Consider the following 20934-nt stretch of genomic DNA (forward strand, 5'->3'; position numbering starts at 1 on the left):
AATGAAGTAAATATTGACTTTTAAGACCCTTTCGGACTTACCGAAATTATGGTGAAGTTTCATTGGGCGTGTATCGATAAGACTCCTTGAAAATTTTAGGCGTGTGTATTCTAGACTACAGTGTTTTGTTTTCTCTATTATCTTCGTTACAGAAAACTTTTCTCCAATACGGCTATAGTTAAATTCGAAATAGACATATTTAGCGCAGTTAATACTCAGCGATTAAAGATTTTATGCGGTTAAAAAATGAAAAGGGGATTGTAAACAAAGATATTCAAAATATTTTTTTATTTTGTGGAAAATGTAATAAGATAGCTTTTTCTTTTTCATACAAAACCATACAAATACAGCTTACGTTTCTTTCGATCGTAAAAAAAAAATAAATTTAAATAATGATAACTTAAAATGTAAATATAAACCACAAAATCATGATACACAAGTATTTCAAAAATTATTTATAACAATTAAAGCACTTGCTCCTTTCTTCATAATCGTACCTGAAACAGAATAAACAAAATGAGCCTGTAATATATTACAATGTTTAACTTAATGAAAATATATTTAGCATAAAATAACTTACACTGGCAAAGAACAATTTTGGCAAAATAGTTCTGTACAACTGATGCATTCAACCAAGCATGAATTACATAAAACTTGATCACAGTAAGAACACTTATTACGTATATTTTGATCTATAACACGAGTACATCCGCAAAGATCATATTTCGGTTGAACATCCTTAAAAAAACATTGTAAATAAAAATTAGATTAGTTTCGAAATTTCTCTTTAACAAAATACAAGACATTTTTTATTAAATACATTTAAAATCTATAGAATAGATAAAATACAAGCAACTAAACAGCTTACCCTTATAGCTTTATCCATTCCTAATAATTCTAACTTACTGTTTAATACCATTTGCTTCGAACTATGTTTTTGCTTATTTTTACGAGGAGATGTTACTTTCAACGAATACAAGTCTGTCGAATTCATGTCCATGGATGAATTCAGTTTACGAGATAACGATTTAACACCTTCTTTTAATAAATCCATTGTTCTACCTGTATGAAGCAAAAGAACAAGTAATTAAAGAACGAACATTCGTTTGTTTAATGTTAAACCTTCATACCATAAACGATCTTCATTTGTTCTTCTTGGCAAATGCCGTTATCAACATGCCTTTGTCTTACGTGTATTTTTAACTGCGGTGATAAATCGTCTTCAAATGGACACGCACGTTTCGGCATTCTTCGACAATTTAATGATAATTTTATCGCCCAATTTAGGGATCGCGATCACCGTTTCCTCAGCATTGTCCTGCACAAACTTCAGCATAAATAGTGCTATGTTTATACAATCTATTAGAGCTCCAAATGGTATACATACATAAGTCTGGTGATGCTGAAGAAAAGCTTCAAAGGAAATTTTTATGAGACCTAGCCCCCGATATAGTGTACATAGAGGATATAGCGTGTAGTTTATATCCTCTTTGTATACATTAATTTGATATGAAGAATTATTCTCTAATTTTCACATAAATAATGTTTTTTAAAAACCCTTAGTTCTGTACATTCCCCAGTGATGCCTCTTGCGGCGAAATCCAGAAGCTTCTTTCGGAGTTCGTACAGCGCCAATTAGCCTCGTGCCAAAACGCTGAAACTGCTAGCCAAAATCGGATGTTGGTAATTGGGCTAACAGTTTGAGCGTTTTGCCACGAGGCTAATTGGCGCTGTACGAACTCCGAAAGAAGCTTCCAGATTTGACCACTTCAAACACCACTTGTCTCATACAAAATTAGATATTTTTAAATTTCTAATAACCACAATGATTTGTATCGCATTTTATGTTGTACAATCTTATCGGCGTATTCATTACACATTCTGTACATATAATAAATTCTTCTAAGTCATGGTTAAAATGGATCGTTAATAATAGATCTAAATATAAAAGATTATTCTATAAGAAATCGACCACGCCTAAGATTAACCAATAATGAATTGACTATTAATTATAGAAAAGAAAGAGAATTATTTAATTATAGAAAGTAAACTCGAATTGAAACATAAACAAACGATTAATAACAAAAAATTTTGCTTTTGTAAAGTTTATTATAACGATGTAAAATATAAACCGCTATAGAAGAACAGCGAATTGCGATCGCACATTGTATAAACAGAATAATCAGGATACATAAATGTACTTTAATAAATATATTTTTACATAAATATGTACAATAAATAAAAATTAATAATATAAGACATTTATATTTAAATACAGGTTGTAACAGTCTATAAATTTCACATTATCGACCTAAAATCATTCCTTTAAACAGTTTGGCGCGGAAAAATTGAATATTATATAGAACGATTCAGCAACCTGTTGAGAGTCGAGCATCGACGAGGTGGATCACTTCGATTCAATACTTTTCGATAACATCGTTGTTGTTTAACCTGGAAGTACGTTTGAAGCAAGGCTTGGAGGTTTGGTTTTATTTACAAACGTAGTATAAAGTGCCATGAACATGGACTCCCATTATTTTTAATGTTTCGCTGTAAGATGACGTCCACGCGGTCTCGGTTTCTCGTATTGGATAACATATTTGATTAGCCTTAAAAAAAGGGGTTAGGTTTATACCGATAAGGCAGAAAAGCTATGGAGTTTATAGTAAATCGACTGAAAGCTCTTGTAGTACTTCTCCTGGGAATATTCAGACGGGCAATGTGTTGTCTTCGTCGTAGACGTAGATCATCCTGCGATTCCATTCCGTTGTCAGCGGTCGGTGTAGTTCCAAGCACTACAAACAACACAGCAGTGAGTTTCATACATTGCCATTATCCTCTGTTTATCGTATCTCACGATTTCAAGATCATGTAAACCCTATTGTACAACTAACTTCGATAATAGTAATCACTGAAGATGCTTGCTCAAGGAATCAGAGCAGTGGGATCAATGGGAAGAAAATCCTGTTGTTGTTGTGCCAGACAAACCAGTGAATACGATACAAGCTAAAATCGAGCAATACAGACAGCAAGCATCTAAGCCAACCGATGTGCCAGAAGAGCAGCAAACAAATTTCTTTGAGGTAATTTGTAGCAATGCCTAATTTTTAAGTACTAATAAACACATACATGACCTAATATTTTATGTTTTTCTTAGGACATGACGCCTAGGATTACCAGACAAACTAAGATTTTAGTGAAAGATAAAAAATCAGAAACTGTCTCATGGAATTCTTCAAAGTTTGCTGTAATTAATAACCCTATACTGTCTGTAAGTTAATATATTCTGCAAGCACTGCAAGCCAGATACTTTTTAATCATTCATAACTTAATAATGAAACAGTTTTATAAGATTATATTTGTATAGAATGAACTTGAAGAATGGGAAGACAATATTGTTGGCTGGGAGGAAGAAACATCGAAGGAGTTTGGTGATGCTACAAAAACATTGAGAGAACAGAAGAGACAGGAACGAGAACAGAGACTGTTTGAGCAACAACAAAAGAGACTTGAACGTAATTCCAGACCACAACCATTAGGAGCAAAACTATCCTCTTGATGGGAAAAAATACGACCATAACATTTTTTTATCCATTTTTATCCATGCATAAAAATTCTTTGATACTCTTCTATTGCATGGAGCGTCGTACAAAGCCAAGAAATCAAAGAGTATTATAATTTACGTTATTAGTAACTGTTACGTTCTATTGTACATTTTATTCAACCACATCATGCAGAGTAGACATATCGCGGAAATATTACATTTATCGTCTCATCTGTTTGTTGATTATTGATACGCTACATATGATGCATTTAAGCTATTATTTCCGTTTAATTGACGAGCTCGTACTAGTATTTAACATTGCGAAAAGCAATGGATTTTTACGTTTAACGATATTTGATTGCAATATAACGCAAATGCGGCGGGTGGTTTTATGTGTGCAATTTCTGCGATCTTTATATGAATTCGTTGTAAAACGATAAAAACACATTTCCCTTTTATTTTCAAGATGTCCGTCGCATTTAAAAGCATTCCATGTAAATAGCCCAATAGTACTGTTTAGAATCTTTGTTTTTATTGTAATTTGAACAAAAAAAAATTTTTTAATATCTATATTAAATCGGTCCCTGAATTTTTTAAAATCAATAAATCTATAAATGTATTATCATTTCCCTGAGAGCTGATATTACAATGAAAACAGGCAACTAAAAACGATGATGATCTTTATAACGACTTCAAAATTTAAACTATGTTCATTTAGTTTCTAGTAATACAAAATAAATTGTGGTGTTAAGTATGTTATAGTAGAAATTGTATAATCTTTTTACATATTCAACATACAACGTCGTGTACAAAGTTCACCTTGTTCGTAAAATGTACAAGTGGCGATGGTCATTAGACTGAATAGCGATAATAAATGACTCTGCCATTTTTCGACGTATGTACCACCCGGTACTTTGTGTCGATAAAATGTAATGACCGGACTGACTTTACCATATTTACAACCAGATAAGGCCAGCTTGAAAATGATAAGCACGAGCAAAAGTTGTACAGGATAGGGCAATATGATTTCCTTGTGGAACCATTTCTCTTATTTTTACTTTTCATAATAACGATTTTTCTGTCTCCACCTTAAAATATATTGTACTCATCAAGCATTATTGTAAGTATTCAAGCAAGTTTTCCAACAAATGAGTAAACGAAAATATTTTGCAGAAAAAGTTCAGGAACTCTTATAAATAAAAACTAATGCAATAGGAATGGACGTCATAAACGTAAACAATAAAATTTTAAGGATTGGTAAACTGCTTCACGTCGAGCGATGAAAACTACTATCTTACAGATAAAGATTTATTCATCCTACGATCAGCTATCAGTTAGCAAACGTTGATCGAGAGGATAGATAAGTACCAGATGTTCGAAAAATAATCTCCCCTTTTTTAATAGAAACTTTACGTACATAAAAAGTCGTTTTAGTCATATTGAAATATTGTTCCAAATAAATTAGGAGCGTAGAGAAGCTTAAAAATAGCAGAAATGTCAGTCGCACAAACAATGTAGGTAAAAATCGATGATGACACAAGACTTTAGGACGAAGGTCGATGGTATAAAAAATAAGCAGATTAAAGTGTAAAGTTATGCATGTCCTCGAAATTTGATAATCTTTTATGATTGCATTTATATTTTATTGAATGTTCGAACACTTTTTTACCGAACAGAAATTGATCTTGAAGCGGAGAGTCTATACAAAAATAATCATAAGAATGGAATAGTGCAGGTAGTTCAACACTAAAAGAAGAAAAGAAAAGAAAATGATCGTAAACAAAGTTTAAAGAACAATTTCATGCCTTTGAAGTTCAATCGAAAAAAAACAAGATTCCATGCGCGGCAACTTAACGTATTTGTTGCACCATCGATCAAAAACCGACAAATGAGCTTCCACCTTTTAAATTACGTCACACGTTTGATCGTTGCATACACGAACGCATATGATGTTGAGCACGAAACGCAGTCAATAGTAAAACCTATTCTATAGATTTCAAATAATTTGAAAAGCCTTTCAAATCTTTCTTAAGACGACGAAGTTTTATACCTTCTAGTTTGAAGTCAACGTCTACGCTTTCGATTTTATATTTCAAACAATTACTTGTAACTATGAGCTTGAATGCTCAGCATTTCGTTTTGAAAAATTCGAGCTAGTGTAACAAATACAATATCCTTTCTTTCAAATAGACACCCTGTACATATAAGTCTGCGGTTAGCTAACACTGTTTCCGTCCGAGCATGGCAAATGGCAAACTTCACTACGCACTAGGAGGATCGAAAAGATAGCGACTACGACGATTGTATGTACATACTGGACTGTATTACGACGAGGATCGTGCGTCGTGTCGTGTCGTGTCGTGTCGTGTCACTCGTCTTAGACAGGAAGCGAGTCAGTGTGGCGATTCATGACAAACACAACGTAAAGATCATCGAACCGTATCCGTACTGGGAACGAGGACGAGGACGAACATCAGGTCCAGGTCCAGGTTCCAGGAGCCAGCCCTTCTCGATGAGTACTGCGACGATAACAGATAAAGTCTCGTGGCTGTCAGATACTTGTTACCTTCACCCTTGACAACAAACATATGTAAATTCGAAATGTCAACATCAGGAGGTGAGCTGCCTCTCGGTACCCAATCAGCGAGAAAATAGAAAGACCCCACTATTGTCTAAACCTAATTGTTAGTCCATCTCGTTGGTATTTGTGTTTGATCGTTAACCTCGTCTAATAAACGAAAACACTGTCAGTTGCTCGGAATTGAGTTTTTTGAACAACAGCCTTCGATGTAGGACAACACGGTGACCCTTTCGATACAGTATGTGGGTAACCGTGAATGTATAAACACAAAGAAAGAGAGGGAAAGAGGAAGAAATAAAGAGAAAAAAACCATTGCGTCTGAACGCGTTAAAAATTTCTCTGTGAAAAATCGGTCTCAGTGTTTCGATATCCATGAACAGGAAAAATCCTCGGCTTATTTCAAGCGCATACGTTTGCTCGGATCTGAAAATAATAGCCGTCGTTGATCATATGGTGAGAATGCTGTCGTCTTTTAGCGGTTCTGTACGAATAGATAACACCGAATCAATTGGATGACTACAAAGTCGTCGAAGGAAAAGTCAATATCTGCACACCAACGTGTATTTTTATCCGGGAAACACGATTCCACTGAACGTTTTCTATACACTCGAGAACGTGTTTTACACAGCATACTCGCATAATCGAAATTGACCGTGCGGCACGATAGGTTACCGAATCTTTTTTTCAGATAAAGGTACCTGCTCTTATTTAAAGACAATGTATCGTTTGATAAGGGACTTCTTCAATGGAACCTCCTTCATATGAATCATTTTGTGATACCCATCAATTTTGGAATAATGTAATCGGAAGGTGTGCGTGCGCGCGCGTGTGTGTGTGTGTAACGAATAGTCTATTTTTATTGTAAATTGCAACACCAACAGCAACAATGGGTTCCATCGCCTTGGAAGAATATGAACTTATGAAAGACTCTAAATATAGAGTGTAAGTAGAGAACAGATACTACGAATTTATTAAGGAATAAAAAATGTGCTGTAACTTATTATTATAAAATGGGAGATTCGATAAATGAAAACTATGTTTATAAAATCTGTAAATAATTGTGCAATTAAGTACAATTGATGCTAGTTTCTATGGTAAAATTTGACATATATATTTATATTTCTTACAGCTATGTGTCTGCTGTTGACAAAGCACTGAAGAGCTTCGAATACACCAGCGAATGGGCAGACTTAATCTCAGCACTAGGAAAACTAAACAAAGTATTATTAAGTCATATGAAGTTTCCAGTCATTCCTAGAAGAATTAAAATATCTAAAAGATTAGCTCAATGTATGCATCCTGCTTTACCATCCGGTGTTCATTTAAAAGCTCTAGAAACCTACGACATAATTTTTAAATGTATGGGCACTAACAGACTGAGTCATGAGCTCTTCATATACAGTGCTGGTAAGTTGCAATCGGCAGGCAATTTTTGGATAGCAAGAATGTCCTGATTTTTTTCATTAGGTTTGTTTCCACTGTTGGGCCATGCTGCTATGAATGTGAGACCATCCTTGCTCACGGTATATGAAACTCATTTTGTGCCTCTTGGAGAGAGATTACGGCCTGGATTGAGTGGTTTTTTAAGCGGTGTTCTTCTTGGTCTAGAAGATGGTTCTGATCATTTCGATAGGTACTAGTTAATTACATATTTCTATTGGTAGAAGAAAGAGATAAAGTCAATGATTAAACATTTTTTTCAGGACCAATTCCTTGCTTGAGAAGGTTTGCGAAGGAGTGGGTCCAGAACATTTTTATGCATGTCTATGGGATTGTTTAGCTTCAAATTCTGGAATTCGATTGCCTGCTATATCATTTGTGTTAACACATTTCAATAAAAAACTGCCAATGGAAGAGCAACGGTACATCATGGGCACAGACACTACTATTATGGTAAACTAAGTTCTGCGTATAAATCAAAGTAAATTGACCTTTGGTTTTTAATCATTTAAATTGTGGCATAGGTTACAGCCCTTTCTGCTGGTGTACAAGACAATTCAGTGTTAGTACAAAGAAGTGCTTTGGACTTGTTGTTAGTTGGTTTTCCTGTACATAATAGTCAATTAACGCGCATACATATGGTATCACTAGTCACAGCTGCTCTTGTCACTATATTAAGAAGAGACATGAGTTTGAATAGGTAAATTAAATGGAGCAAAGTCTGGCCTGATTTGTTGTTTTACACACTAAGTTTACGTTTAATCGTAGGCGTTTGTTTGCTTGGCTTTTGGGTACAGAAGTAAGCACATCTATTTTAAAGAGAAAGACGGCCAATACTGTTTCGGAAACCACAGAAAATACACCCACTTATTTTGATATATATTCGAAAGAGATGTTGATAGAGGCGATTAAAGCGTTACTGAAAACTGTGTGCGAGGAAAATCCACAAGATCTGAAACCATATAGGATATTGGTGTCATTGTTGGAAAAGGCAGAAATCGGGCCAGTGATTCTAGACGATATTTTGTTTGAAGTTTTTAGGTAAGCGACATAGAGAGCCTAAATAAAATATCATTAACGTAAACGTTACAGTATCATTAACTGTTTTGCAATAGGACCTTTTACAACGCCTGTGGACAATCAAACAGAGTACCAAAAACTAACGAGGTAGTAAAGTCAGCGAACTTATTATTTTCAACGTTAGAACCGTCTTACGTTTGGATCCATTGCGGACATTTGTTTGAGAAGGCTTGTCAAGATAGAGCGAACAGTAAAAACGAGGCAGAAGATGTTGTTGTAAGACCTGTAGGTAGCGGTGTACCAAATTTCATGGAAGTATGTATATTGACCGAATTCCTCCTGGACACGGTGTCACTAGACGCATTTATCGATACTCCATCCGAACACCTGCCTGGCTTATTCCACGAAATTGTTAGTAAGCTTTTGTGTTACGTTGATCTTCTATCTCCTATGGAGATCTCGAGGAGCCTTAGATTATGCGCGAAAATCTTGTCCAAAGTGCAGCCCACTGTGGTGACCACTCACACGGACAAGAGTGAATTAGAAACAAAGTTTGACGTTATCACGAACGCTAGCACTAGCGCAGCACCTAACGAGAACTCTTTGGCTGCGATTCCTCTAGAGAAGAGTCAATCCGATAGTAAACTAAATAAACCAGATACGTCGAACGGCTCGTTTTCCGAAAAGAGTCCCAGTCCGAGGAGAAGAGCAAACTCGGGCGGTGCTGCCAAAAGATCCGACAAGAAATCAAAAAAGAAATCTAGCAAAAGCACCTCCAAGCTGACCGATTCCATGCAAGACGCTAGCAATACTGGTATATCTGTGGTGGTAAGCCAAGAGTCGAAAAGTTTACCAAGAAACAAGAGCATGGACGATATAAAAAGTGGTTGTATGGAAGCCAGTAGTATTAGTTCTCCATCTAAGGATCAGTTGACTACGTTGAAGCAGTCAAGCCGGAGCAGTGTTATGGGTTCTACGGGGTCCTTGGGCAGAGGACCGTCTCCAGCGTTTCAAGCGCAACATACAATGCTAGAGAAATGTTTGAGACAGTACGAGACTTTTTACGTAAAACTAATTAGCAACAGGGTACTGAGCAAAGAAAGAATGGTAGAGGACATGTATGATAATTTGATAATTCCCTTGCCGAGAGAGAGCTTCGACGAAAGGATGCGTTACTTGGAGCTTCTGCTAAACTCCAGATTAAACATGGAAGATTCCGGTTTCTTCAGCCAAGATGTATCCGTGATTGACGATACCAAGCGACTAGATGTTCTCAATCTATATGTAGACTTTATAGCGCAAGCCGAATGGGAGGAAGCTGTGCAAATAGCTTCCAGTTTGTTCGTCGAGCTATCTACGTTTCCTAAATATTTCCATCCTGGAGATGGAGTATTAATAGAAGAAGAGCCGAAGGGAAATATCGTTTTACCAGATTGGTTGAAAGTGTTGGTGGTTTGCAGCTGCTGGTTAGGGAAGCAACCCGCTCTTCAATTAACCAGTATTGCTACGTTGCTAGATCTAATAGCGTTATTAAAAGCTAACAATGATGTTGAAACTTACACGAAATGCGGAGAGGGAGTTACTGCTGTGATCATGGTGCCTTTGCTGAAGCAATGGCACATAACATATCTAATGCAATATACCAACGTGTTCCAGGTATTTTACTTATTTTCACTATATTTCGCAAGAAGTGTTTCAAGGGTTGTAATATTTTCTTGTTAATATTCATAAGATTCAAAAGACAGAACTTAAAATCAACTTTTTGAAGGTACTGGCATATTCCCTGTGGCACCATCTTGGCGAATTACCCGCTCACAAATATAGAATGCGATGCGTTGAGTTATTGCATGAACTTCATCACGCTCTACACAAATCCTGCGATGCGGTTGAGGATGTGATAGGGGCTGCACTGACTGCTGAAAATATTGAGAAGAGGATAGAAGCTTTCAACCGATTTGCTACACTGTGGCACTTGGGTAGAGAGATTGAAACTAATCCCAGACTGCGCGGATGTATGAAATCGTTTGACCAGTGAGTTGCACTGCCTTTACATCTCAGAATAGATCCTGTACGTAATTTTCAAGTAAATTCGACACCAATTCAAATATTGTTCCAGGTCACTGTTGAAAATATTGGATAATCTACAACTCGGAGACAACTCACCTCTAAAGCTGCACGCCCAGTCTTGGTTGCTTCACTCTTTGATGCGAGGCGACATTTCACGAATAGTGGATCCGCTGCTGACAATACTTTTGGACCCGTCCACGTGTCGCATGAGCGTACTCCATGTTAGCATACAGCACAGCAACACTGTTCTGACCAAGAATGATCCGATAGAGGAGAAGTCCGAGGTGCAAGACGATACAGAAGGCGCCGCGAAGATTTATGCCATCAGTTCTGTGGACGGGAACGTAATATATCATGTCAGCGATAACGTGGACGAGGATAAGAAATGGCGGAAAGGAAAGAAAAAGAAAAAAGCTATAAATCCGGTGAAGGTGAAAAGGATATTCGCCGTGACAACATTGGCCGCTGGTGACAATTGCAACCAGTACGTAACTGAGAGGAATCAGTTCATGAAGGAACTCGAGGTACCGCCAAGCATATCGGGCAACCGGAAGATTTCTGTTTTCGTTAATCCTCTGTCACTGAACTGCAACGAAAACTCGAATGATTCTCTAACCGAAGATGAATCGTTGCCCAGCGTAAAGAAGGCCAACTTAACAACAGAATTATTGAAAAATGCAACCAGATTCAAGAAAATTGATTTCGACAAAGGCTCCACCGCCAGCCTGGACGAGAGTCTCTTCGAGTCTGCAAATTCCAGCTCCAAGACGAAAGATAAGGCTGGGATCAAAAAGCTAAACGGGGAAGTTGGTTCCTCACTGGACTCTATAACTAACAGTTTTGATTCTAGCAGCCCTGAGATAACTAACAAGCAAACGAAATTGAAGAAGGAATCGGTCATAATGCCGGGCAGTTCCAGAGAAGTTGCAGGTACCATTATCAAGGGCAAATATCACAGTACAAATGAATTTATGACGAATTACGACCACGATGTCGGAAGTTTTGAGGCCAGCGTCGAGATACCAAGTTGGACGATGGACGATGAAGAAGTTGACCTTGAAGCTAGTACCACCGCCGAGGAATACTTCAGCAATTCTAGCGGCACTAGCATAGTAGAGGAGATCTTGAACGAAGTGCTAGACCGTGTGATGCAAATTTGTGACGTTACCGAGACAATACAAAAGACCACCGACGAGTCCACCGATCAGAATGTAAAAACCGGTCGTAATTATGGAGTCGGTGTTCACAACCTTCATTCACATATGTTACTTTATTGTGGAGTCTACGACTCGACCAGAACATTGTACGCATTGCGAACTCTACGGAACGAACTCTTGACAAATACTAGAATGTTCTTATGTTGTGCTGCGACTACCGGTGTATGCAACACTACGAAAAACACGACATTGTTAAATTTATTAGCCAGACATCGGAAAAGTGTGTTTGGAAGAAACTTTCACGGGGACGTAGCTAATACAGAATTTATAGCTGCTTATAGGAGTAGCATGTACCTGGAAGTTCTAATTAGTGTGTGCCTTTATTTCGCGAGGAGCTATTATCCCAATCTGGGACAGATGAGACTCACCCACGAAGAGATATCAGGAAATAGACAGGTAATTTGTTCTACACACGTTGATAGGATGTTTGATAGGAGTTGAAAAGATTGATTGTAAGACAAGAATTTGCGATTTGAAATTGTAATTGTTTAAGTTTATGAATATTACTTAGCACAGCACAGCAATCTTTTCAGCTAGCTTTTTTTTTATTACACTTTTAATTGCCTTCTATATGTATTACAATCATTTATTCCTGAATAGGTGCAATTAGCCAGTACAGAATTATTAACGCTAATATTCTCCGAACTAATTCCTATTGTTCGAGATTCGGGGAAGGGGTTCAGTTGTTACATTGTCGACTTATTAACGAAATGTAAAGTACAAAAGGTTGCGCTGCATTGTCTCGTGTCGAGCGTTATGAATATGAAAAACGCACACAAAGAGAATGAGGAGGTGTTCACGTTCACCGAGGAAATCATTTTGTTCAATGATCCTGTAGCTGATAACGATGTGAACAAGTGCAGATATAGAGCGAGTGACCACACGGAAGCTTTCCAAATACAGCTGCTCAGGTAAATAAATCAAGCAGAAAGTGCTAAACATTTTCAACGAGAGATACATCATTAAAAATATTTGTTGTTGTCCTAGGTTATTATTAGCTTTAATTATGTTGGAACACCAATGCGGTAGTCAAAAAGGTGAGGATATTTGTGCAACGACTACGTCGACGCCAAGTACTCCCACACGAACCGTTCCCAATATTACGGGGAACAGCTTGAAATATGTACCTGGTGCACCAATTCCTCAACAACCAATGTTCCTTGCTAGTATACTCAGTGCTTTACAATTGGTATGTAACACATTTGAATGATTAAATCAGTTAAAATAACTAGTAAAAGATGGGATGTTTCATGCACGGTACAATATTACGCTATTTTTTACAGGACCACATGAGACACTTGCACCAATTTTGGACGACCCTGGTTACTTCGAGTCTTCCTTTTATGGGGTCCTCGTTGACTGGGATAGTTACGTCGGTCATACACCAATTATGTTGCAACATCGAACACCTAGCTTCTTATTATATTAACGAAGAAACGACAATGGCAACGAAATTGCAGGACATAAGTACAGTCGAATGTTGCCTTCCTGCGGATTATACTGTCACTCACCTAGAGGCATTAACGTTCTTACTTCACTACTGCTTATTGGATACGTCCCAACAGATCGGCTTTTCGTTTAACCAACCTTTTAGTGGTACTATCCAGACTGGAATTCCCGGGGCAAATCCAGGCCAGATATTCAATAACCTTATCCACGTGTTTATGCCCAGCCCACTTACTCCAGTAAGCTATAGATTCGCTTAATCGGATCTCCCACTAGTGTAAGAATCTGTATATAATTTGATTGTGTCCATAGGACCTTAATACGTCAAAGGATAAAAACGTTGCGAATGAATTGCAGCAGCATGCTAGAAGAACAGCTTTGAGTCATCTGCCAAGGATAATCGCGTCCCTGTCGACACTATGGCAAGCAGTGTTGGCAACAAAAGACAAGTTTGTTTCATTTCAAGTTGATTTTTCCTTATCGCTTGAAAGTTACGTTTGACGAACCTTATTTTCTTTTAACATAAATTTAGCGAACAAGCCAGTTGCGTAGTGGGTAGTCCGAGAATAGTAAAGCATCAACTTTTAGAACTTCTGTCCCCCATATCATTCCATCACGGAGTGAACTTTTTGGCAGCCATTGCTGTTGCTTGGCACGAAAGAAGACAGCCGTCTGGTAATTCAAAAAAGGTAAACAATTTAATGGGTTGCTTCTATTGCAGCCCGCTAAAAGTAATCATATTTTGATCCAGGTACTTCCGGAAGCTTGTCCTAATCAGCAGGTTATGGTTCACTTGGTAAGCGCGATTCGCGTGATGCCTATTGACACTTTGGTTCAGACTGTCCATCAAGTTGTAAAGTCCCCGCCTCCTATTCATGGTGTGAAGCAAGATTTCTCGTTGGAGGTGTCTGTGTTAGAATTACTATACGTATATATGCAAAGTAACACGTCGCAGTCCCTTATCGAATCGTGGGCATCTTTGCTCGGCTTGCTGAAGGACGGCCTATCCTTGACAGCCCCTGCTCAGTTCCTTTTGCTAGCAATCTTGAACGAGTATGTTCAAAAATGTCCTCCTATGCAAGAGAAGAAGGACATAAGAGATCTCCAGGATGTGTCTGCTAAGGTATTTCTAAATAACACTCGGTAGTCATTTAGAGTAGGAAATGGATAATTAGAAAATGTTGTTTCAGTTGGTCGAAGTGTGTTCACAAATAGCTGGAGCATGTTTAGAACAGACCACATGGTTGAGAAGGAATTTGGCTGTTAGAGAAGACGCTTTCGAAGTCGCTGAAGGATCTTCGGAAGGTAAAGAAGGCAAAAGTGGGGCTGGTGCGTAATGCTTTTCTTTTAGAATGATTCAGTTATTAAATCCCTTAGTCATTGTTTACTTTCTTTATATTAGCGCAATACTGTCTGAATGTAACAGCGCTGGTGACACGATACGATTGATATTAAGGTAATTATTGATATAAATATTATTGTTTCAGTTACACCTGGAACACCGCCTAACGCTGCATTTAGCGTGCAAGCTCAAGCAGTGTTGGCAGAAATACTGGCACCTTTGTTAGACGTTAGCTATGGTTCCCAAGAAAAGGAACGAGTAGTGACATTGTTGACTAATCTCATGTATAACGTGACACCGTATCTAAAAAATCATTCGTAAGGCTTTTCATAGTTTAAAATACTAACGAACGATCCGGTTGTTACGGTATCGATTATATCTCGTTGCAATCTTTTTCAGGACGAAAAATATCGCTTCGTTCACAGCTTGTTCTCAGTTACTAAGTTCCCTGTCTGGTTATCAATATACTAGAAAAGCATGGCGCAAAGATGTACTGGACCTTTTACTAGATCCTGCCTTCTTCCAGATGACACCAGCATGTTTACCTTATTGGAGAACTATTATAGACAATCTGATGACACATGACAATACAACCTTCCGGGATTTGATGAGTACATGTCCTCTAGAATAATGTCAATATGATTACCGTGTGTTCGCACATAAACAATCGCTTCTTATATTGTTTTCTTGCAGATCGCGTTTCCATGGCTCAGAGTAGTAGCATTAGTATATTTTCCTCGAAAGAGCAGGAATACGAACAAAAGGCTCAATTGTTAAAAAGGCTTGCTTATGTTATACTTTGCAGTGAAACGGACCAGTATCATAAATATATGCCTGAAATTCAAGGTAGTAAACAATTAATGGATTAATGATAATGGCAAGAGTAATCCAAATATCATGCTTACAGTGAATATATGAAACTACACCTTCTATACTCTTTTGCAATTAGAACGTTTAGCGGACAGTCTACGTTTGCCGCAAGTCATCCCATCTATTCAGGCGCAAGTCTTTCTTTGTTTCCGGGTGTTGCTTTTGAGAGTATCACCGCAGCACGCTACGTCTTTGTGGCCGGTAATAGTCAGTGAACTTGTTCAAGTCTTCTTGTATATTGAACAAGAATTAAACACAGATAGTGAGGAATTTAGGTAAAGTAACAATCCATCTTCCCAGTACATTTGTTTCTACTCTTTGCTTTTGGGAGTTTGGTGCTTTCTACGCATGATATATATTAGCCGAGACGATTGAAATATTCTTAAACAAAAAATACAAGATGATGTTACAAAAAATTATACAATTCAATGAGGGAAAATATAAATCAGTTCAGTTAGATATGACAGAACCGATAGTTCTAATGTGCTACGCAACAAAGATTTTTTATTATCTTGCATTATTATCGCGTAAACAAAAAGAGATACATATTATCATCTAGCTTCAGTTATTCTTTAACATATCTGTTAACACTTTCTTAGCATACAACGTGCTATGCTCTAATAAAATTGTTTGTATTTACTCCTTACTAACATTAACAGTGCCTAATGTCATATTGTTTTTGGCTCTGTTTCGGTATCTGCGATTTGGTGGAATTTATGATGCCTCCATAAATTGATTGGTGTTGGGACATCAGTCGCCATGGCAGGTAATTGAATGCTTCTTGCATATTAACGGTCATCATATAAGATTTAAATCTTGAAATAATGTATCTAGGATGATTAAGTTCACAATTTTAAGCATACTACGATATAAAGTAATTCAAAGATACTTGGATACCTTATTTCGGATTGTAAAAACCTTTAAAGATACTGTTTCGTCTTCAAAACATTTTGTAGTATTCAGGATTAGTAGTTACAATATAATTCAAAGGGTTCTGTGTTTGTTTTGTTTTTCGCTTTCAATGCAAGATGTTGGAATTTATTTTTTTAAGAAATGCTGTATAGTTTTCCATTAAAATGCGATTTTTGAAGCTATACTTTCACTTTCATACAGTTCACACATAAAACTTCTTTCTGCTTTGGATTCATCGTGGGCTGTGAATGCTAGCAATGGTCTCCAAGCGCATGGACACCCACACTGGTTGCAATTGCAGCTTGCAGCTGCTAAATTGTTAGACTTGGCATTACTCTTACCTGCGCATAGACTTCCTCAGTTTCAAATGTAAGTAACTTATAATTCATCTATCGTAGAATTCAGCTTGTAGAAGATCCCATAACAATCTAATGTCTTTTTGTAGGTATAGGTGGGCATTTGTAGGGGACTCTGCAGCAGGGAGCATAGACAATAACAACTTGTCTTCGGATTTCGTACCACACATCACAAGGATAGCAAAATTGATGGACAACAAGGTAAGAATGAATTGATGTCTCACTTATGTTTTTTCATTACTTTATTAAAATGAAAATTCAATATCCTGTTGCATTGTAGAAAATATTAGCAAAGAGTAGACGCCTAAAGTGCAATTAAAACAATGCACCTGTTATTTCATACATCAACTCATGTGTAAGACAAACTTGTATGCTTATGCGTTTATTGCTTTCATATTGTTTCATCATTATTTTATAGAATTTTGTGATTTCTACACTAAAAGAAAGATTGGATGATTCGTAGTTGGTTTGACAAAAGCAATAGATACTTCTATACGTCAATATAGTCTTCGTCTTTTGGACATTCTTCTGGTAACATGCATCTCTTTGATTTCTCATCGAATACGTATTCTTCTTTGCATTCGCATCCGCTTCTGCACGGTGAATAACAATCTACCACGTCCGGTTCGGTGCAAGTGAACCTACAGACGCAATGAGTCCAGATTGATTTTTCATCACATTGCTGAGGATTTCTTGCGAACACATGATCTATTTCCTCGTAATCGTAGCCCGGAATTCTATGTTTAGTATACCGATAAATTCTCTGTGGTTTATACCAATCTAATTGCACGTCATGCGCGCTTTCTTTTTTGGGAGCCTCGTCGATGATTTTGAAAGATAAATCGACATTGCCGTGCATCTCAGGACATACATCGCATCTGCGTCCACGAGGAACCGCATCCTCGAAATCATTCAAAATGTAGTAGTCGTCTTGAACAATGTTCAAATGATCATTCTCAAAATTCCCAACGTAACTTACCGGCATTTCTTCATAAAATTCGAAATCTTTGTAATCAGAGTCATCTGAGTATTCTAAAATATTAAATATAACAATTAGACTGTTGTAAAAAATTACTAGTAAGATTAAGCAAGGAAACTGAAAGCAAATTGTAAATGCCTGATTCATGTCATACAATCCCATTTCATTACTATCAATTAGTCCACTTAATCACTCATTGAAAGAAATATAATTACAACTGTGGGCTACATCCTCATTTTTGTCATATCATGTCTTAAAAAATATTGAGAATTAAATAATGCTTAATTGTCAGATTATAATAAACACTTTATGTATTTTATGTAAATCAGTTAAACGGAATATAGTTTTAATATTTTTAAGATGTTTTAATAATTAATGAAAACTGCAGTTACAAGATCTGGAAATTTATTTGAAGTATCTTTTTAATACACATTTGACATAAAAAATTTGTTCCGTGTAATTTAAATAATCTATTATCGTATATCACTTTTCAGTGGATAAACACGTGCATATGTAATTGAAATATTGAAAAATACACTAATTGAATGCAACACTTACGAGCGTCTATTGTTACTGTAAAGTAAAGAATAATATATACAACTGTTGTTAGTCCAGTCACTGCCATGGCCACTATCAAACTGACTGACAATGAACTGTCTACGTTCTTTTACTATTATTACATACAAATGTATTTAATCAGCACTGTGTAACTTCACTCGCACATCTGTCTCTAATTAAACACAATTGAGCTTCTTTTAAGTTACATTAAAGTCGGAATTCTATCGTGTCTGCTCATGTCATGGATTACAGCAGTTCATATTACATCAATCCACTCTGCATTGAAAAGGATGAAACCAGGTTCTATGTACAATTTCTATTTCTATCGCTCCTTTGTTCTTCAGACAGTTTCTTTAACTTGTGCACTGCTTTTGACTGCTTTCACTGATGAAATACTTATTTTGGCAGCATACGAAACATATATACATAGCTTATTTTTGAATCTGTGCCAATAGACCTGCATCCTAAAAGTTCACTGCTTGAATTATATTTAACGTACAATAAATATTATCAACTACCATATGTCTAAAATTTTGTTAACATTGCAAAAATATATATCTGCTCCATTTTATGAATTTCAATATTGCATTTATTGTTAATCAAACGTATGTAATGTATAGGAGTACCCATCATTTAAATCAATATCTGTATTATAATTAAATCTCAATTTGAAGCCGCTAATTCTTTAATATTTGTATCTTTACAGTATAAGCAGGATTTGGGATCTGCAAAAGCAATACCAGGAGAGCTTCTTCTGACCTCAAACTACATCCGTTCGTTGCAAGATCTGCATTATTTTTTTACAACACTCAGTTGCAGATTGACTGATACTCAGACACCGTTAAATATTACACAGTTGGAGACAGTGATTGAACAGGATTTTCTTGAGAAGATGCCAGCGTCGAGATAGTAGGAGTATCTCTACAATGTAGATAAGAGCTACTCGCTAAGGAAGAGAGATGGAAGAGGCGTTTAAAAATTTTTTATTCCCTGATATCTTTTTCAATGCACCAACTGAGCAAGTATGTACGAAAAAGTCAAGGAAAAATTTTCTGTTTGAAACTATGATCGGTAGATTATTACTCCAGTACAGTTTTGTACATTGCAAATTAATTAAACATAGAACCTATATACTGTATAATAACGATCGAACGAAATATTTGATTTTGATTAGCTAAGCTTGTAACTTGTCTCCTCATTCGGTTGTGAATAGTTATCAAAATATATGATACGCCAGGCCAGGGCCTAGCTGAATTGTATCTCTAGAAAATATCTGTACAGTGTAACATAACGTTTTATTCAAATCGTTATTTTTTCAACTGTTCCAAGAACTATATGTTCTGTGCTTGTCGCGTATGTACCTCTTACTTGACGTCGTGGAATAACGGAGAAAGAGAGAGAGGGAGAGAGAGAGAGTTGGTGATGCAGTGATAATGCAAGGAAGCAAAGAAACATTTCAATTATTTCCTTCGAATTCACATGTCAATTCGTAAAGGATGCCATGCAGCATATATTCTATACAAATTTAACAAGTCTATTATACACATGATACAAATTAGAATGTGTCTATATAAAAGTCCTCCTTTCCATTATATATTTTTTTTTATAATTTCAATGTTGCAATTTAAATGTAATAATATAAGAATTGGAAGAAATTGTTCTTGGAAATAATAATATTGTTTTATTCAAAAAGTTAATGTTGTCAAAAACACAGAAATATTGTTTTTTTATCATATTGTTTATTTTATAATCATAGATGATTTAAAAAATATTTCAATTGTTTTTATTGCTTCTAAATAATACGTACACAGCAAACTAAAGGTATCAATAATCCTCACTCAGGTGATTTATTAGCTTCCATGTAATTAAGAGGAAATCAATACGAGAAAAGAGAACTTGCTGTGAAATTATTTTTCTATATACAAACACCACAGATTCTGAATCGCAAACATGCAAGTTTATAAACGATTTATAAATCTTATTTATGAAATATTTATCTGCTAGCGTTGCCATTTTCATTTTACCTATATGTGTATCTATGTATATGTATGTATATGTATATATACAATATACATAAATACGTGTATATAATGTATATTTGCTATGTAATCGCCGATACATTATTATCGCCTTCTTACGCTGTTTCACATTTGTTAAGTGCGTAACAAATTAAAACTAAACGCATATAAGTAAAGATTAATTGTACACTATACCCGATTTGATGATAAAGAAAATTAAATAAGAAAGAAACATTGTATGCAAACAAGTATTATGAGAATTTATAATTAATGCTTGTTACGCGAATATTACAACATTTGTTACTTCCTTTTAAGAGGCATTCATGTACCAATCAGTTGTCTAGTATACACAATGTGAATAATTAATAAAGTAAAATGTTCATATGCATTTGTTATATCTACAAGGCGTATCCAAAAGACCGATGTTTCAAGTTAAGATTTTGTTAAAAAAGTTGTGTATATTTTAATTTTCAATTGTTAATACAGTTTCATCGAATACAAAGTAAAACATTTTAGCAAAGGAATTTATGAAACGATTGTATGTAGTATCTAATGAAACATTTTGATATAAAGCAAATAATCAT

At 36.1% G+C, this 20934-nt stretch overlaps 4 protein-coding genes across 9 annotated transcripts; 2 read left to right on the forward strand and 2 right to left on the reverse strand.

Moving 5' to 3' along the window:
- Positions 1–273: 273 nt before the first annotated feature.
- Positions 274–1587, reverse strand: LOC144476881 (apoptosis regulatory protein Siva). Of its 2 annotated transcripts, none has more exons than XM_078194194.1 (5): positions 1388–1587; positions 1131–1318; positions 869–1062; positions 581–738; positions 274–497 (listed from the first exon to the last, which is right to left on the reverse strand). In XM_078194194.1, exons 2-5 carry the CDS (start codon positions 1246–1248, stop codon positions 452–454), a joined length of 516 nt encoding a protein of 171 aa, XP_078050320.1. In that variant the 5' UTR covers positions 1249–1318; positions 1388–1587; the 3' UTR covers positions 274–451. The 2 variants fall into 2 exon arrangements, with proteins under 2 accessions (XP_078050320.1, XP_078050321.1); XM_078194195.1 differs by having other exon boundaries at positions 1131–1327.
- A 1066-nt stretch (positions 1588–2653) lies between these two features.
- On the forward strand, positions 2654–4303 carry LOC144476684 (uncharacterized). Its single transcript, XM_078193803.1, has 4 exons — positions 2654–2812; positions 2931–3083; positions 3158–3271; positions 3368–4303. The coding sequence occupies exons 1-4, from the start codon at positions 2654–2656 to the stop codon at positions 3557–3559; spliced, it is 618 nt and encodes a 205-aa protein (XP_078049929.1). The 3' UTR covers positions 3560–4303.
- Positions 4304–5810: 1507 nt separating this feature from the next.
- LOC144476680 (protein DOP1 homolog) lies at positions 5811–20734 on the forward strand. 4 transcript variants are annotated; one of them, XM_078193794.1, is made up of 24 exons: positions 5813–6578; positions 6814–7067; positions 7255–7532; positions 7593–7758; positions 7829–8018; positions 8090–8265; positions 8334–8606; positions 8681–10241; positions 10354–10616; positions 10702–12265; positions 12470–12780; positions 12857–13058; positions 13153–13554; positions 13628–13764; positions 13848–14004; positions 14067–14438; positions 14506–14644; positions 14803–14974; positions 15057–15268; positions 15351–15503; positions 15607–15802; positions 16641–16808; positions 16885–16996; positions 19039–20734. In XM_078193794.1, the coding sequence occupies exons 2-24, from the start codon at positions 7012–7014 to the stop codon at positions 19240–19242; spliced, it is 7464 nt and encodes a 2487-aa protein (XP_078049920.1). In that variant the 5' UTR covers positions 5813–6578; positions 6814–7011; the 3' UTR covers positions 19243–20734. The 4 variants fall into 4 exon arrangements, with proteins under 4 accessions (XP_078049922.1, XP_078049920.1, XP_078049921.1 ...); XM_078193795.1 differs by having other exon boundaries at positions 5813–6161; XM_078193796.1 differs by having other exon boundaries at positions 5811–7067; positions 14506–14620.
- LOC144476685 (uncharacterized) lies at positions 17026–18710 on the reverse strand. 2 transcript variants are annotated; one of them, XM_078193805.1, is made up of 3 exons: positions 18333–18710; positions 17775–17827; positions 17026–17696 (listed from the first exon to the last, which is right to left on the reverse strand). In XM_078193805.1, the coding sequence occupies exons 1-3, from the start codon at positions 18397–18399 to the stop codon at positions 17286–17288; spliced, it is 531 nt and encodes a 176-aa protein (XP_078049931.1). In that variant the 5' UTR covers positions 18400–18710; the 3' UTR covers positions 17026–17285. The 2 variants fall into 2 exon arrangements, with proteins under 2 accessions (XP_078049931.1, XP_078049930.1); XM_078193804.1 differs by having other exon boundaries at positions 17026–17827; positions 18333–18709.
- Positions 20735–20934: the final 200 nt, after the last annotated feature.

The sequence above is a fragment of the Augochlora pura genome, chromosome 11 (genome assembly GCF_028453695.1).
Source record: "Augochlora pura isolate Apur16 chromosome 11, APUR_v2.2.1, whole genome shotgun sequence".
Lineage (NCBI taxonomy): Eukaryota > Metazoa > Arthropoda > Insecta > Hymenoptera > Halictidae > Augochlora > Augochlora pura.

Bases quoted from the DNA above. Each gene is read 5' to 3' on its own strand.
- LOC144476881 (XM_078194194.1), bottom strand. From the start codon at position 1,248: ATGCCGAAACGTGCGTGTCCATTTGAAGACGATTTATCACCGCAGTTA. The intron at 1,063-1,130 runs GTATGAAGGTTT...TGCTTCATACAG, and splicing joins ACAAATGAAGATCGTTTATG to GTAGAACAATGGATTTATTA. The intron at 739-868 runs GTAAGCTGTTTA...TGTTTTTTTAAG, and splicing joins GAATGGATAAAGCTATAAGG to GATGTTCAACCGAAATATGA.
- LOC144476685 (XM_078193804.1), bottom strand. From the start codon at position 18,399: ATGGCAGTGACTGGACTAACAACAGTTGTATATATTATTCTTTACTTT. The intron at 17,828-18,332 runs GTAAGTGTTGCA...TTAATATTTTAG, and splicing joins TACAGTAACAATAGACGCTC to AATACTCAGATGACTCTGAT.
- LOC144476680 (XM_078193793.1), top strand. From the start codon at position 7,012: ATGGGTTCCATCGCCTTGGAAGAATATGAACTTATGAAAGACTCTAAA. The intron at 8,019-8,089 runs GTAAACTAAGTT...ATTGTGGCATAG, and splicing joins GCACAGACACTACTATTATG to GTTACAGCCCTTTCTGCTGG. The intron at 10,242-10,353 runs GTATTTTACTTA...AACTTTTTGAAG, and splicing joins AATATACCAACGTGTTCCAG to GTACTGGCATATTCCCTGTG.
- LOC144476684 (XM_078193803.1), top strand. From the start codon at position 2,654: ATGGAGTTTATAGTAAATCGACTGAAAGCTCTTGTAGTACTTCTCCTG. The intron at 2,813-2,930 runs GTGAGTTTCATA...TGCTTGCTCAAG, and splicing joins GCACTACAAACAACACAGCA to GAATCAGAGCAGTGGGATCA. The intron at 3,272-3,367 runs GTAAGTTAATAT...ATATTTGTATAG, and splicing joins TTAATAACCCTATACTGTCT to AATGAACTTGAAGAATGGGA.